The 17,341-nt window shown below is 37.6% G+C and overlaps 1 protein-coding gene across 1 annotated transcript in view; it reads right to left on the bottom strand.

Moving 5' to 3' along the window:
* Positions 1 to 17,341, bottom strand: part of LOC101414600 (phospholipid-transporting ATPase IB-like) — a 207,597-nt gene that overhangs the window by 91,964 nt on the left and 98,292 nt on the right. Inside the window, 3 exon segments of the mRNA XM_058276906.2 lie at positions 4,984 to 5,123; positions 6,535 to 6,619; positions 12,443 to 12,512. Of these exon segments, the coding sequence (XP_058132889.2) occupies positions 4,984 to 5,123; positions 6,535 to 6,619; positions 12,443 to 12,512 (295 nt within the window).

Here is a 17,341-nt window from a genome sequence, read left to right as displayed (position 1 = left end):
TATTAGACACCTCTCTATTTCTATCATTTTACCATTTATACCATTTCTACTCTAATACTTTTGTGACATTTGTATATTAATGTAAATTGTCACATCACCAGTAGAAAGTATTTTCAGTTATGATTTATGTTTTCAAGTATGAATGTTTCAAGAGATCTACATCTCAAATGGCAGTATGAGGAGCATGGTGGGCAGCTCCCCAGCTGGTGAGCCCCCCATAACTGGTGAAAAACTAAAAAAATATAATATAGAGTCTCAAAAATAGTTCTAAGGGCATTCAGCAAATTAAGAAACACTTGTTCAGTAACAAGGGCAAGAGTCTGTGGCACTTCAGCCATAATCTGCTCACTCCTCCACTTTGGTGGGTGTTTTAGTTTGCCAAAGGGCTGTCAATGCAAAATACCAGAAATGGGTTGGCTTTTGTAAAGGGGATTTATTTGGGGTAGAAGCTTACAGTTCCAAGGCCATAAAATATCCAAATTGAGTTACCATAAGAGGTGCATTCTCACTAAAGTCAGCTACTATTTATTCTATTGTCTGGGCACATGACAAAGCAAGATGGCTGTCATCTCTGCCGAGGTCTCAGCCTTCTCCTCTAGGCTCAACATCTCTTCTTGAGCTGTTCTGTAGACCCAGCCTCTTGGGGACTTCATGCTTAAGAGATCATCTTCTCCTCTCTCACACTGCAGGGTAAAAAATGGCAGCTTCCTTTTCTTGTAACTGTGTCTCTCACTCTCTCTGTGTGTCTTTGCATTTATATCAGATCCAGCAAGGCAGCAGAGACTCAACCTGAGTCATGCTTCACTGATGTAGTCCAATCAAAAGTACTAAAGCAGTCTTTCAAGTAATCTAATCAAATGACCCTTTGAAACCAAAGGGTATCATACCCATAGGAATAGATTAATTTAAAAACATGATCTTCCTCTTTTTGGGATTCATAAAATAATTTCAAACTGCCACAGTGGGTATGGTCAAGAAGAAGCCTTCTCACACAGCACTTACAATAGGGATATGTTATTTCACCAGAGGGAGAAGTCCACCAGAATTTCATATGTCCCCAATCTCAATATTGCATGAGTTAAATTCCAGGTGAGTGTGGCTGAGAAGTCAAGAGATTATATCCTTCACTCAGACTCCTGTCACAGGGCAAAGGTCTACTCCAGTCATGGCAGGCCAATGATAATGGGGTCCCAATACTCCTCAGTGGTATAGAGCCATCAGTGGTGACTAGTGGAGCCCAAGAGCTGGTGATACCAACAGAGGCAAATGGTTTATAGGAGAAATTTTAAAAAAATACATTCAAAAAGATCAATATTATCTAGGAGTGGGATAAAGCCAGCAACAATAACTTCCTTTGCGGGAGTCTAGATGTTAAGTTAACAGAAAAAATCTTCAAAGAAGACATCATAAATATATTAAGGAACTATTACTCTTCTATACCTGCTTTTATTACTTGATATATAATGGAAATTTTCCACATCTGTCCTTTTATAGCAACTTCTTTCTTTGTTCAAGTAGACAAGTATTTCTGAGGCAAAAAGTTTTAGAAGTGGAATAAATGCATCAAAAAAGAAGTACTTAGAGGGAAACTTATATCTGTAAAATCCTATATTAAAAATAAAGAATAAAGACCTCAAATAAATAACCAAACCTTTCATTTTAAGACACTGGAAAAATAAGAGCAAACTAAACCTAAAGAAATTGGAAGAATTAAAATAATAGAGGTTAGCAGAAACTAATGAAGTTGAAAATAGAAAAATGATAAAGAAAATTAACAGAACCAAAAGTTGATTCTTTGAAAAGATCAAAAATCTAACAAGCCTTAAGTGTAAACAAGCAACTAAGAGAATAGTCTCAAATGATCAAACTCAGGAATGAAAGATGGGACATTAATACCCACCCAACAGAGAGATAAGGGAATACTGTGAATATCTCTATGCCAAAAAATTGGAGAACTTGGGAAAATGGACAAATTCCTAGAAAGACACAAACTACTGGAACCGACTAAAAATTAGATAGAAAATCTGAATAGAACCATAAAAAGTGAAGAGATTGAATAAGTCATTTAAAAAGTACCCACAGAGAAAGGCCCAGGACCAGACAGCTTCACTGATATTCTACCAAACATTTAAATAAGAATTAATAATAATTGTTCACAAACCCTTCCAAATGTAGAAGAGGAGAAAAGACTTCACAACAACTCACTTGATCAGACCAGTATTATCCTGGTACCAAAACCAGACAAAGACTTCATAAGGAAAGAAAATTACAGTCCAATATCCCTTATGAATATTTATGCCAAATCCTCAACGAAATACCCTTAAATCAAATCAAGCAACTTATAAAAATGAGTAAGCACCATGACTAAGGTGGATTTATACCTAAAAGTCAAGGAACTAAATTGATTAATGAAATATACTGTATCAATAGAAAAAAAAGGACCGGATCATTTCTATAGATTCAGAAAAGCATTTGTTAAAATCTAATACCTTTTCATGATAAAAAATACTCTACAAATTTGGAATACCAAAGAACTTCCTCAAAAACTTGATAAAGGATATATGTCAAAACCCACACCTAATATCATACTTAATGGTAAAAGACTGAATAGTTTTGTTAGGTAGTGAATTATGTAGCATAAAAATATATATTGAAATTCTAATCCCCGGTAGCTCAGATGTGATCTTACTTGGAAATAGGGTCATTACAAATGGAATTAGGAAAATTAAAATGAAGTCACACTGGAGTTGGGTGGGACCTTAATCCAATACTACTAATGTCCCTATAAGAAGAGGAAATTTGGAACAAACAGACATAGGGAGGACACCATGTAACAATAGAGGCAGGGAATGTGATGGGTTGCCAGCAAGCTACCACCCAGAAGCCAAGATAAAGTCATGGAACAGATTCTTTCCACAGACTTGGAAGAAACATGGTCCCACTGACACCTTGATTTCAAACTCCTAGCCTCCAGAATTGTAAGAAAATAAATGTCTGTTGTTTTAAGCCACCCAGTTTGTGGTACTTTGTAATAACCCTAGAAAACTAAGACAACTTTCCCCTAAGATCAGAATAAAAAAGGATGTCTTCTCTTACTACTCTAATTCAACATTATACTGGAGGGTTTTGCCAGGGCAATTAGGCAAGAAGATGAAATAAAAAGCATCCAGTTTGGAGAGGAAAATATAAAACTATCTCTATTCACAGATGACAGGATCTTGTATTCAGAAATCCTAATGAGTCCGTTAAAAACTATTGAAACAAATGAGTTCAGCAAAATTGTAGGATACCAGATCAATATACAAAAATCAATTGTATTTCTATACACTAGCCATGAAAATCCAAAAATGAAATTTTAAAAAATCAGTTTAATTTACTATATTAGCAAAAAGAATAAATTATTTAGTATTAAATTTTAAAAAGAACTTTAAAACTTATACTCTGAAAACTACAAATCATTGTTGAAAGGAATTAAAGGTCCATGAATTAGAAAACTTTGCCTTGTTAAGATGGCAATACTCTCCAAATTGATCAACAGGATCAATGTAATCTGTTGTAATCTGTAAAGGGGTGCTAAGCCAAAATACCAGAAATCGGTTGGTTTTTATAAAGAGTATTTATTTGGGGCAGATGCTTATAGTCACAAGGCCATAAAGAGTAAATTACTTCCCTCATCAAAGTCTGTTTCCACATGTTGGAGCAAGATGGCTGCCGGTCTCTGCAAGGTTCAGCCTTCTTCTTCCTCTTAAGGCTACATGGTTTCAGCCTCTTCCAGTCTCAGCTGTAGGCTGGCATAAGGCTTGTCTCTCTTCCCAGGGTTCATTCCTCTCCAGGCTCAGCTGCTCTGGTCTCATCACAAGGGCACCTGTAAACTATCAGGCTAATGGCTTGGCTCTCTCCCCAGGACTCCAGCGTCTAAAATTCAACTCTCAGTTCTCCTTCTCGATGCATTTACTTTCCTGTCCTTGATCGAGTATCCATTCATATAGCCCTGGGGGGAGGGGGAAGGAGATGGGGATTCAAACCCTGTCATCCTATTGACAGGGTCAAATAAAAGCCCTAATCTTGATCTAATAAAGTAAAAGTGAATCCTCTGAATCTACTACGCTCTGATAATACACCCAGAGGAACAGACCAGTTTATGAACACAATCCAATTACTGTTTTTGGAATGCATAAACAATACCAAACTGCCACAAATCCCTATCAAAATCCTACGTGACTCCATTGCAGAAATTGACAAGCTGGTCCTAAAAGTCATATGGAAATTCTAGGGGTCCATTATACCCAAAACAATGTTGGAAATGAACAAAATAGGAGGATCCAAGAGATGCGGAATTCATGTAACCAAATAACAAAAGAACCCAAGCCAAAAAATTAATATAAAACTTGACCGTGCATCTGTGAAACCCTGAGGCCCCAGTTGAAACAAAATCACAATCACGCTCTAGTAACACTCGACATTCCAGGATACAGGAGAAACCCCTAGGAAAAAAACTACCAGAGAATAGAGAGCACACTGGAAAAGTATTCATTCATACAATGAATTACCCTGGAGTAATCAAAGAAGGTAATATATAAGAATATTCAATAATATGAAAAAATTTCCAACCAATTAAGTGAAAAATTCAAGGTTCAAGCAGTTTATATAGCATGAGCTAATTTTTATGGGGAAAATATATGTATATGTACTACATAAATAACACAATCATATAAAGAAAGAGACTGGAAGTTAATATACTAGACCTTAATCTACATATACTACAGATGGTTATTTATATTAGGCTCAATACTAAAGATGGTTATTTATATTCTAGCTTATTGTTTTTAATAACCATGTACTTGTTTTGAAATGGGAAGAGTGATAAAAAGGATAACAAAATTGAACTGAGTTTTAAAAATTATACCAAAATATGATAGCATTGATAAGTGTTTTCTTCACATATTTATCTCAGGTATATAGAGGACATATGGGGTATGTTACCTTTTCAATATTATCATAACATTCTTCCAATATTTTCATTCTGTCTTATAAAACCATGCTAGCCTTTTTATACTCCGTCAACCATTGCTGATATTCTTTCTCATTTAAATCTGTATAGGCAAGACAGAGAGTTCTCAGGCCTGCAAAAAAGTATGTAAAATATTCTGGTCATGCTGCTGGTGATCAGGGACAAGTGAAGAAGCATTTGACAACAAGGTCCAAAGGCATTTGTGAAGCCCAGTGAACGTGCAGCCCTAACTGTGGTCTACAGGACTGCACAAGATTTGCCCCTGGGCACCTTACTGTCCTCATCTCCTACTGTCCCTTCCTTGCTCACTGTGGCATCCTCGCTAGTCTTCTTACTTCCACCCTCTTCCACTCGCTTTACCTTTTACCTGAGATACTTTCCCTTAGATTGCCACATGGTTTTCCTTGATCCCCTCCTTCAGCCTCTACTTAATTCCACCTTCCCACACTATATAGAGTGTACCCCCATCACTCTCTCTGGCCCATATTCTTCACTTTTCTTCCAGAACAACATGGCCTCACATAATAGTGGTATTTATTGCTAAATTCCTTGAGGGACTGAGCTTTCTATGCTTTATTCACTGCTGTCCTGGAGACTTGCAACAGTGCATGGCGCAAAATAGATGCTCAATACCTCTTCGTCGAATGAATGATAAATGAATGAGGGTTCAATTTTTAAATTACTAGTTAATCTCTAAAGTAAGAGAAAATTAACTACAGGGTAAACTATTATCCATGTGGTGTAGCAGTGCTCCAATATGTGTTCACCGAGTGCAATGAGTGTGCCACAATGATGGGGGAGGTTGTTGGTGTGGGAGAAGTGGGGTCGGGAGGTGGGGGGTATGCGGGAACCTCTTATGTTTTTTAATATAACATTTTTTGAGATGTATATGTCTTAAAAAAAATACAATTTACAAAAATGATGGGGGTGGGGGATGGGGAGTGGGTTATATGGAAACCTCATGTTTTTTAATGTAACATTCTTTGTGATCTATTAACTTTAATAAAAATAAAAAAATAAAGAGAAAACTGACTTTAAACCCATTTTTATCTTGTAAATCTTTTTATTTTAAAATAATTTCAAGCTTAAATGAGGGGTTGCAAAAATAATACAAACCCATATAGAAAACCCCAACATACCCATGTCCCCCAAATACCCAGGTCCACCAGTTATAATGTATTGCCACCTTTTCCATATTATTATATCTATATATCTATCATTATCTATCATCCATTTATCTGTCTGTCTATATATCTTTCTATCATTTACCAAACATTTGAGAGCAGGATGCACATATAATAGTCCTTGAATATACAATACTTCCATGTACATTTCCTATGAACAAGGATATTCAATTATGAAATCCCCCTAAGTGCAGTTATCAGTTCAAGAAATTTAACATTGACACAAAGCTTACATACTATATTCCAGTTATTCTTATGTCCCAATAATGTCTTTTTGAGCATTTTCTCCTCCATTCTTAGATACCATCCAGTGGTATATTGCATTTAATTGTCATTTACCTTCTGTGGCAAAATATTCCAGATGTGTTAATGTCTCCTCCACAAACAGAGACTCTTCTGAAAGTCTCTCATAAATCACTGCATCCTATTGAATAAATATTCTTGTGATGAACAACCTTATGTAAGCCTTTCAGTCATAAATCTAAAGAAGGCTTTATAATTTTATTGTTCTAGTTAATAGGTATAAAACAGCTTGAATAGCCACATTGAAAGCACAATTCCAGAACGAATTCAGAAATAACTCTTAAAATATTAATTCGACTAATCATTTTAACCTAAAGTCAGATACTACAAATAAAATAAGTTTGAGAAGACCACAAGGCCAGGAGAATAATGAAAGAAATACCTATTTAAAATACTTTTAAATTTCTCAAAGAAAAAAACAAAATCTATCAAAAGCCACATATACCAGAAAAATAAAGAGTTAAATGCCACATTTTACATGATTCAAATGCAAGCCAGCTTTCTGAAAGGAAAGGAGCTCTGCAGTTAGGCAGATGTAGACTCAATAGACCTTTGTTCAAAAGACACAGCATTCCAAGCTAATAAATACTACCAATCAAGAACAAAATGTAGAGAGGAAACTTAACTTGCATTTCTTGTCATGTATTTCAAATAGAGTTTAATAATTCACAGGAACTTCCTGTACTATTCTAAAACTAGAAAAATGAAGGATTTGGTACTTGTGTGTTGAAGTAATGAAAGGAAAAAAAAATGTCAACCTAGAATTCTATACCCAGCAAAAATATATTTCATAAATGATGGTGAAAAAAGATGAAATAAAGACTTTTTTTTTCAGAAATATACAGGCTGAAAAAATTTGTCACCAGCAAACCCACACTACAAGGTATGGTAAAGGAAGTAATTCAGACAGAAAAAAAAAAAAAATGATACCAAATAGAAATATGGATCTGAAAAGCACTAGAAATGGTACTGACATGGGTAAAAACACAGAATTTTTTCTTGTTATCTAATTCTTATAAAAGAAAATTGGCTGTTTAAAGCTCATGGTGGTCTTACTGACCCCTTTCCAGTGTGGAGCTGCCCTGGACTCCCATTGTGACACCCTAACCCTGTAACAAGGGAGCAGAATAACCCCTATATGCATACTAGGGGTGCCTGTATGTCATTGCTAATCTATCTGGTGGCAGCCTGAAAGCCTAAACCAGGACACTCATCCCTGGCTCACCCTCCAAGATCTTTTCTGCGGACAGAAGGAGCTTGTAGACAGCTAAAGAAGTCTAAGAAACAATTAAGTCAGTGTGACCTGGGACAAAGAATTACTGGCTTTAAACATACAATAGATAACCTGAGAGGAGCGGAAAGTCTATTGCATAGGAAGTAGAGGGAACATTCAGATTCCTGTAAATGGGGGAAATTCCTAAAGTCATCAGTGAGCACAGCCCAGGACAAGATGCAGGCTCAGGAAAGGCAAAGAGGATCCACACACTGTTGCCTCAGGCTGACGTTCTTGATAGGAAGGCTAAACTCTGAAGGAGAGCACAGGCCAATGCAAAGCCAATTGCAAAGTCTATAAAAAGTGTTTTTTAATTTTGTTTTGCATTGATTTGTTGCTTTTGTTAGCTCCTGGCACTCAAGGAAACCTTTGTCTTATCACTACCTGGATAAAACTTAAGGTCAGGGATGAAATCCCTGAGTTAACACACTAAAATATTAAAATTCCCAATGTGTGACAAAAGATTACAAGATACACAAGGAAACAGGAAATGATGTCTAAAAGTCACATAAAAAGATGCAATATCATTAGCCATTAGGGCAATGCAAATCAAAACCATAATGAGATGCCATTTCACACCCACTAGAATGGCTATTTAAAAAAATGGAAAATAACAAGTGTTGAAGAAGATGTGCAGAAATAACTCTTGGTCATTGTTGGTAAGAGTGAAAATGGTACAGCCACTCTGGAAAACAGTTTGGCCACTCTTCAGGAAATCAAGTATAGAAGAGCCATATGACCTAGAAATCCCACTTCTAGGTTTATACCTAAAAGAATTGAAAGCAGAGATTCGAACACATATTCACACACCATTGTTCATAGCAGCATTATTCACATTTGCCAAAAGATGGAAGCAACCCAACTGTCCATCAGATGATGAATGGATGAATAAAAATGTGGTATATACATACAATGGAATTACTCAGCCAAAAGAAAGGAATGAAGTTCTGATACATGTGACAATATGAACATTGAAGGTATAATGTTACATGAAATGAACCAGACACCAGAGCGCAATTCTGTATGATCTCACTAATAGGAATTAATTAGAATAAGCAAATTCACTGAACCAGAAACTAGAATAGTTTACCAGAGGTTTGAGTGGGGGTAGTGAGTGGTAGTGAATGGGGAGTTAATGGTGTAGAGTTTCTGTTTGGAATGTTGGAAAAATTTTGGTAATGGATGGTAGTGATGGTAGCACAACATTGTGAATGTAATTAACACCACTGAATTATATATTTAAATGTGGTTACATGGGAGAAATTTTAGGTTGTGTATATGTCACTAGAATACAAATTAAAAAAAAAAAACATAGACCAGTACAATACATATAGTTAACCTTAATTAAACTGTAGACTAGAGTTAATAGTGCAATTATAAAAATGTCCTTTCATCGATTGTAACAAATGTAGCACACTAATGCAAAATGTTAATAATAGGGAAAACTGTGGGGGGAGGTGTAAATAGGAACTCTGTACTTACTGCATAATTTTTCTGTAAACCCACAACTCAAAAAAATTTAAGAAAACAAAAAAAATTATTGATTTTTTAAACAAGATTAATAACAATTCAGTGTGGGGTTTATAATGTTTGTAGGAGTAGAATATATAACTACAATAGCCCAGAGACTAGGTGAAGAGAAATCAACTTGTACTATTGTAAGATTCTTATACTATGCATAAAATATCGCAATATCAGCCAAGCAAGAGTGTGAAAGGACTTTTCTAAAATATCAAAATTTAAAGTTCTTCTTTTATTTAAGTTAATTAAAGATACCTACTAGGAACCCTAAAGCAATTAGTAAAATAAAAAACAAAAGAAATTATATAAAAAGTACTCAATCTGAAAGAAGGTAGAAAAACAGGAAAAAAAGAAAAAGAACAGATGGGATAGATAGAAAATAAATAAGATGATGGATTTAAACCTAACCATATCTATAAGCAAACTAATTTTATCCATTCTAAACACCCCAGGTAAAAGGCTAAGATTTTCAGAATAAATTAAAAATGCAAGAACTCTATGCTGCCTAAAAGAAACACACTTATCTTTTATTTTACTGTGAGCGGTTATCTCTACTTATCACTTGAACTTGTGGGATACAGTTATAATAACTTTGCCTGAATTTATATGCTTGTTTTAGTTTTCATGGCTGCTCAAGCAAATACCATGAAATGGGTTAGTTTAAACAATTGGATTTTATTTGCTTACAGTTTGAAACTCAAAGAAAGTCCAAACCAAGGTGATATCAAGGCTACACTTTCTTCCCAAAGGCGCTCTGGGCTGGCTGCTGGTGATCCTTGATCCGTGGCTTCACCTCTTCCTGCATCTTGGACTGGAAATTTTTCTCAAAGCAATAAGCTGAGGCAATGGCTAGGCTTGCCTCACCAGTTTCCTACCCCTTGGGGATCACTGCACGTCATTGCCTGATGCCCGCTATCTTAAAAACCATTGTTTCAGATATTTTGTCTGAAAATACAGATCCTGTCCTCTTACACGCTAACTTCTGCATTCATGTGTGTTGCTTCCTCTCTGCTCAATGCCAATTTGATTATGTTCACCGAAATCCCTGGTGAACCATGTAGTTTTTACCAGAATTATTGCCGGAGAGTTGAACAAAGGCATTTATATCTCAGTCTCCACACTTCAAACAACAAAGAACTTTAAATCCATATTTGACATTTTAGAAAAGTCCTTTCACACTCATGCTTGGCCCCATCTTTTGCTTCCCCTCTCCTCCAGGAAGGCAGAGGAAATCTAGTTTATATTTCCAACCTGAATATACACACCTGCCTCAGGTTCAGTCAGAAACCTGGGCCTTCCGTGAATATAACTGAACTCCTTAATGGACAAGGTGGGTAATATTTGATATTTGATCAGCCTATCTTCTATCAGCCTTTCCCTATCATAAAAAGTGTCATACCAAAGTGTATCTTTCAGTCATATAGTTTCCCTATAGGAGGAAATTAGTGAATAAAATATTCACCATTTTTTACATATTTATAATGGTGTGGGTTTCACATTTGATAAGGTTTTGCTTTAACATGAAAGGAAATAAAATTGATCCTCCATTTTTCCCAGTCTTAGAACAATACAGGAAGGTACTGTGAATTATTAAACTCTATCTGAAATATATGGCAAGAAATTAGTCAGGTTTTCCTCTCTACACTTTGGTCTTGATTGGTAGTGTTTTTATGTTTTTTGTTTTTTTTTTATTTATTTCTCCCCCCCTCCCCCCAAGTCTGCTCTCTGTGTCCATTCCCTGTGTTCTTCTGTGACCACTTCTATCCTTATCAGCGGCACCAGGAATCTGTGTTTCTTTTTGTTGCGTCATCTGTCAGCTCTCCATGTGTGCAGCGCCACTCCTGGGTAGGCTGCACTTTCTTTCGCGCTGGGTAACTCTCCTTACGGGGCGCTCTCCTTGCGCGTGGGGCTCCCCTATGCGGGGGACACCCCGCGTGGCACGGCACTCCTTGCGCGCATCAGCACTGTGCGTGGGCCAGCTCCACACGGGTCACAGAGGCCCAGGGTTTGAACCACGGACCTCCCATGTGGTAGACGGACGCCCTAACCACTGGGCTAAGTCCACTTCCAAGTATTTTTTTTTTAGCTTGGAGTGCAGTGTCTGTTGAAAAAAGACCAGTTTGTGTTGGCAAGGTCTGCCAGTGTGAATGTAACCACAGTTTAGTGGCTTCCTAAGTTAAATTTACACCTACCATATGATCCAACCATTTCAGATCTAGTTATTTACCCAAGAGAAATGAAACCATATGTCCATACAAAGACTTGCACACCAATATTCATAGGAGCTTTATTTGTGGTAGCCAAAAACTGCAAATAAAATGTCCATTAACAGGCAAATATATAAACTGTAATAGAAAAATACAATGCAATACTTCTCAGCAATAAAAAAGAAATGAACTATTGATACAAAAATGAGTATCAAGATTATTATGAGTGAAAGCAGTTAGTCAAAAAGAGTCATATTACTTGATTCCATTTATATAAAATTTTAGAAAATGCAAACTAATCTATAGTGACAAAAGACAGATCAATATTTGCCTGGGGGGAGCAGAAAGGAAAGACCTACAGAGGGGCACGAGAAAACTTTTGGGGGTGACGGATATGTTCACCACCTTGGCAGGGGTGAAGGGGGCAAAGTTAATCAAATTGTATGATTTAAATATGTGCAGTTAATTTTATGTCGATGATACCTTGATAAATATCTTTTTTCAAGAAGTACATAAGGCAGTGAGTGACTTTGTAAGTACTTAAAAAGATTTACTTAGGTAAAAGTGAATTACCTGAGACTTGCAAGTGCAAACACTCGAGCTCAGAACTGAATTGGAATTCATGCTCCAAAATCTTAATATCAACAATCTAATCATTGGCTCTCAATAAAACAATTTAGTGACAACAAAATTTTCACTTACTTTAAAGCTTAAACATACTGATCTGAGCCACCACAAATTTCAATGGGCTTTGACTATTTCATAAGCTTTTTGGCTACTTCAAAATAGACTTTTCAGTTTTGGATCATGTTGTAAACAACCAACAACAACAGCAGACTAAAGCAACAAAAATTTTAAATATTGAGGATTTGTAAAAGTCTTCCTACCAGTTGTTGTAAAAAGAGATAAAGAGTTAATATTAATGATGAATTCCAATACTTACAGCCCCTTTACAGTAGAGCCGGAGTTGTCCTGTAGGAGTTCGGACAATTGTAGACATCCTTTTTCTATTGCTAAAACAATATAAAGAAGTCTTATTACTTTCTCTTTTCTGAGGTACGTGCCTCTAAATACAAAACTATCAAATTCAAAAGAATCACAGGAGACAATAAAAAGATCAACATGCTTCTTCAGTCGTCAGTCTATTTTTTTTAACCTGTCCTTTACACTGAGGTGCTAATTACAAATCTCCACTTCCTCCTACTGCTACTGTTTCTGTCACCATCCTTTTCTTCTACAAAAATTTACTAGCACAACTAAATGCAATAAAATCATTAATAAAACTGGTAGGGAAGCAGAAGTTTTGTACAACCAGCAAGAACTGGTAGGAACATCCTTCTCAAAGCTCCAGAAAACAGGTAAAGCACTGCAGGAACAGGTTGAGTGCTGAATGAAGAACAAGTGGTAGGATCTTGTGCCACCCTGATAGCGCCTCCCCCACCCCTCACTGGCTCACATAGACCTGACCTGTTCTCCCAGGGCAGGTCCCTCCTCCCAGTTCCAGGGGGAGCAGAGTACCCCTGGTGCTCCTACTGAGAGCAAGGATGTCTGACCCACTATGTACGTCTGAGGGTGACCTGAGTGACTCTGGCCAAGGAATCTGCCCAGCATGTAGAAGGCAGTTCACAAGGCTTTCCTACAGAACACTATTTCAGAGCAGTCAAGAGACTGTCTGGGGATCAATGACTCTACAACATAAAGTGCAGTGCCTAAGACCATGGAGAAATTACTTCTAGGGGAGATGGTATATTTGTATCTGTGTAAGTGAGGGAATTCCTAAGGCCACATACACATATCCAAGAAAAGACTCATGTACAGAAAGGATTAGGGCAAAGTCTACACTTTTAGCCTGGAACTATTCTCTAAACTCATTGCGTAGATAGGCTCTAAAAGAGAGCGTTCACAAGGTTAGTCTGCAAAGACTAGGGAAAAGTATTTTCTTTTTCTTCTTCATCTTTGTCATTTCTTCTTCTCCTTCTCCTCCTTATTCTTCTTCTTCTACTACTACTGCTGCTGCTGCTGTTTTTTTTTTCTTCTTCTTGTTCTTTTTTGTTAGTTCCTGGCATTCAAGAAAAGCTTTCTCATAACACTGGCTGGATACAAGCTTAAGGAATTGATACCTCAGACTTTAAATTCCAGCAACAACACATTAAAATAACAAAATGTCCAGGTTCCAGGTTTCAGTAAAAGCATACAAAACCTACAAAGAAACAAGAAGTGATAGCCCAGGAATAGGAGAATATTCAAGCATTCAAAACATCAGTGAGGAGGATCAGACCTGGGACATTCCAGATAAAGACTTTAAAAAAAAAAAGGTCCTAAATATGCTCAAAGAGCTAAAGGAAAACATGGACAAAGAACTAAAGGAAATCAAGAAAATGACAGATGGACACAAACAGAATATCAATAGAGAGGTGGAAACCATGAAAAGGAATCAAACAGAGCTGTAGACCACAGTAACAGATATTAAAAATTCCCTAGAGGGGTTCAAAGAAGATTGGAGCTGACAGAAGAAAGAAACCAGTGAACTTGAATGTAAAACAAAGTGAAATCATCTAGTCTGTGGCAGTTTGAGATTAATGAATCCCGAAAAGAGAAAGATTATGTTTGTAAACTAATCTATTCCTCTGGGTATGATACCCTTTTGATTGTATAAATTCAAAGGTTTTAAGCTTATTTGATAAAATCAGTTCAAGGCTTTTAATCTGACCACATTGTAAGGCATGACTTAGGTTGGGTCCCACCCCTTGGTGGGTCTATATAAATGGGCACTCACTCAAGAAGACACATGAGAAGAGGAGAGCGCTCTGTCACATTTGATCCTGGGGCTCTGGGGAGAGATGAACCATTTGCCTCATAGTTTGCAGCTGAAGAGAACAGAGCAGCTGAGCAGCTGAGGTCCAAAAAGAAAGGAGCCCTATGCCAGACTGATATAGGAAATCCTGAGAGATCAGGCAGAGCTCACCCACCATCTTGCTTCAACACGTGGCAACTGACTTTGGTGAGAAAAAACCTTGAGTTGGACTCTTTAGGTTCTTTACAGAAGCCAACAGATTTCTGGTACTTTGCATCAGCACCCCTTTGGCTGACTAATGCACAATCCAAGTAACAGGAAGAAGAAAGAATGAATAAATGTGAACAGAGTCTGAAGAACTTGTGGGACACCATCAAGAGTACCAATACATGCATTTTGGGTGTACCAGAAGGAGGACAGAAAAAGCAAGGGGCAGAGAGAATAGTCAAGTAAATAATGGCTGAAAATTTCCCAATTTTAACAAAGACATGAAAATGAATATCAAGATGTTCAATGAACTCCAAACAGTATAAACTCAAAATAGACCCACACTATGGGTCTATAATCCAACTATGCAAAATAAAAAGAGAATTCTGAAAGCTGCAAGAGAGAAGCCATGTGTCACATACAATAAGATTAAGTGTCAATTTCTCATCAGAAACCGTGGAAGCAAGATGGCAGTGAGAAGGCATTTTAAAGTACTGAAAACACATGCACAAAAATGCCAACCAAGAATTCTATATCCATCAAAACTGTCTTTCCAAAATGGGGTGGGAATAAGAAATTCCCAGATAAACAAAAGCTGAGAGACATTATCACCACTAGACTGGCCCTCCAAGAGACGCTTACATTCTTTTCCATGCCATCACCGTCTCCACATCCTCCTTCTAACATGTGTTCTCCACTCCCAACCTCCATATCTCCCTGTGGAAATCCTACCCATCCTGCACAGAAGCACCCTTTTTCACAAAGCTTTTCCAAACTCCTGGTTAGAAATAACCTCTTTTGCATTCACATACATCTTGAGGCATACACCTAATGTAGATCTGATCAGATCCTGTCTAGTACTAGAACTATTTTTGCGTATCACTGTTCTCTAATTGACTGTAAGCTCCTACAGGCGAGGACAATGTCTTCATCTTGATGCAGAATCTCCAAGCACATTCCACAATACAGAGTCGTTACACAAATGTTTCAGGAAATGATTGGCAGAAAGGCAAGAAATTCTCCTACTGCTAAAAAGTTTACATACAGCTCTCAGCTCTGGTGGATTACAGAGACATCTTAGAATAGTAAAAATAGTGAACTCTAAACTGTATTTGAGTTGTTCATTTTAAACTTGGCAACTACACATTTTCTTTTCAAATTGAAGCTACTAATTAACTTAAAGGTTTACATACCTTCTCCTTTTCCCTACCCATTCTCCAGAAAAATCATCAGCAAAGACTTAAATGAGTAAAAACTATAAGTCATAACCACATAACCACAATTAAGTAGTCAGTTGGAAAGTCAATAAAAATGTTACAAGCTTAAAGATGAATAATATTTGCCCTTTATTATTTTATAAGTTGCACAACTGCAAGTAAAAAAGGCATGACTACATCCAAGAAAATGGTCATCTTTGAAAAACACAAATCAGATAATATTCCCCTGCTTAAAAGGAATTTTTATAACTTAGAAAAAAAATTCAGGTTCCTTGCCATAAACTAACCATCAGCTATAATACCCTAGAGCTCTTGCTGCGGCCTGATTCACTAAGCACATCTCCTACCTGTCTTCCCAACCCTCTCACACACTACAACCATACTGATGCTCATTGTTTCTGCTACCACGACTGAGCCTCTGCGTGGCCGTGGCTTTCAGTATTGCTCTGCCTCCAGTGCTCTTTCTCTCCTCCTCTCCATCAACACCTGACCGCGTCCTTCCATCTTTCCATTACCAGCACAAATAGCATCTTAGAAAGGCCTGCCTTGAAGTAGAACCTCCATCTCCAGCAGCACACATTCTTTCTGTTCATGTTTCTTTATAGCACTTACCACCACCTGAAAAGAAAGTGTTCATTTACTTATATATTGGTTATTTATCTCCTTCCTCTAGAGTATCATAAACAGGCAGCCTTTGCTGCCTTCCTAGTTCTAGAACTGTGCCTGCCATGTAGACGATGCTCAAAAATATTTGTGACTACATAAACTGCATTCCTCTCCATTAGGATGAAAATACATAGTTTTTATCTTTTCTAGCTTTTCTTTCACCTGAGGAAGCACATATTAGTTGGAAATACCAGAGACTGTGATATCAATAGACCTGGATTTGAATCCTGATTCTGGCGCACATTTGCTCAGTGAGGTTGGGAAACTCATTTAAATGAGCTCCAGCTGCATATCTTTAAAATGGGGCTGCTGCCATCTGCCTTAGAGGACTGCTTTGCCCCTGATCAAGGGCACAAATTTGGCTTGCAGCCATTAGTTCCCCCACATTCTCAAGCTCTTCCAACAAGAGGAACTTTATTTCTCTTCAGGAATAACACTGATCAAGAAAAGGATGTTCGGTGGCGGACTTGGCCCAGTGGTTAGGGCGTCCGTCTACCACATGGGAGGTCTGCGGTTCAAACCCCGGTCCTCCTTGCCCCGTGTGGAGCTGGCCCATGTGCAGCGCTGATGCACGCAAGGAGTGCCCTGCCACGCAGGGGTGTCCCCCCCCGTAGGGGAGCCCCCCACGCAAGGAGTGCGCCCCGGAAGGAGAGCCGCCCAGTGCAAAAGAAAGTGCAGTCTGCCCAGGAATGGTGCCACACACACACAGAGCTGATGCAGCAAGATGACGCAACAAAGAGAAACACAGATTCTCGTGCCGTTGACAACAACAGAAGCGGACAAAGAAGACACAGCAAATAGACACAGAGAACAGACAACGGGGGTGGGGGGAGAGGGAGAGAAAATAAATAAATTAATAAATCTTTAAAAAAAAAAAAGAAAAGGATGTTCAAGTTTAGAACAGAAGAGATAAATAGAAATACGCCTGAAAGGGAGGAGCAGAATCTCTTTTTTTGGG

This window comes from Dasypus novemcinctus, chromosome 15 (genome assembly GCF_030445035.2).
Source record: "Dasypus novemcinctus isolate mDasNov1 chromosome 15, mDasNov1.1.hap2, whole genome shotgun sequence".
NCBI classification, from domain to species: Eukaryota; Metazoa; Chordata; class Mammalia; order Cingulata; family Dasypodidae; genus Dasypus; species Dasypus novemcinctus.
Note: the sequence above shows the minus strand (reverse complement) of the source record. Positions and strands in the feature narration are given on the sequence as shown.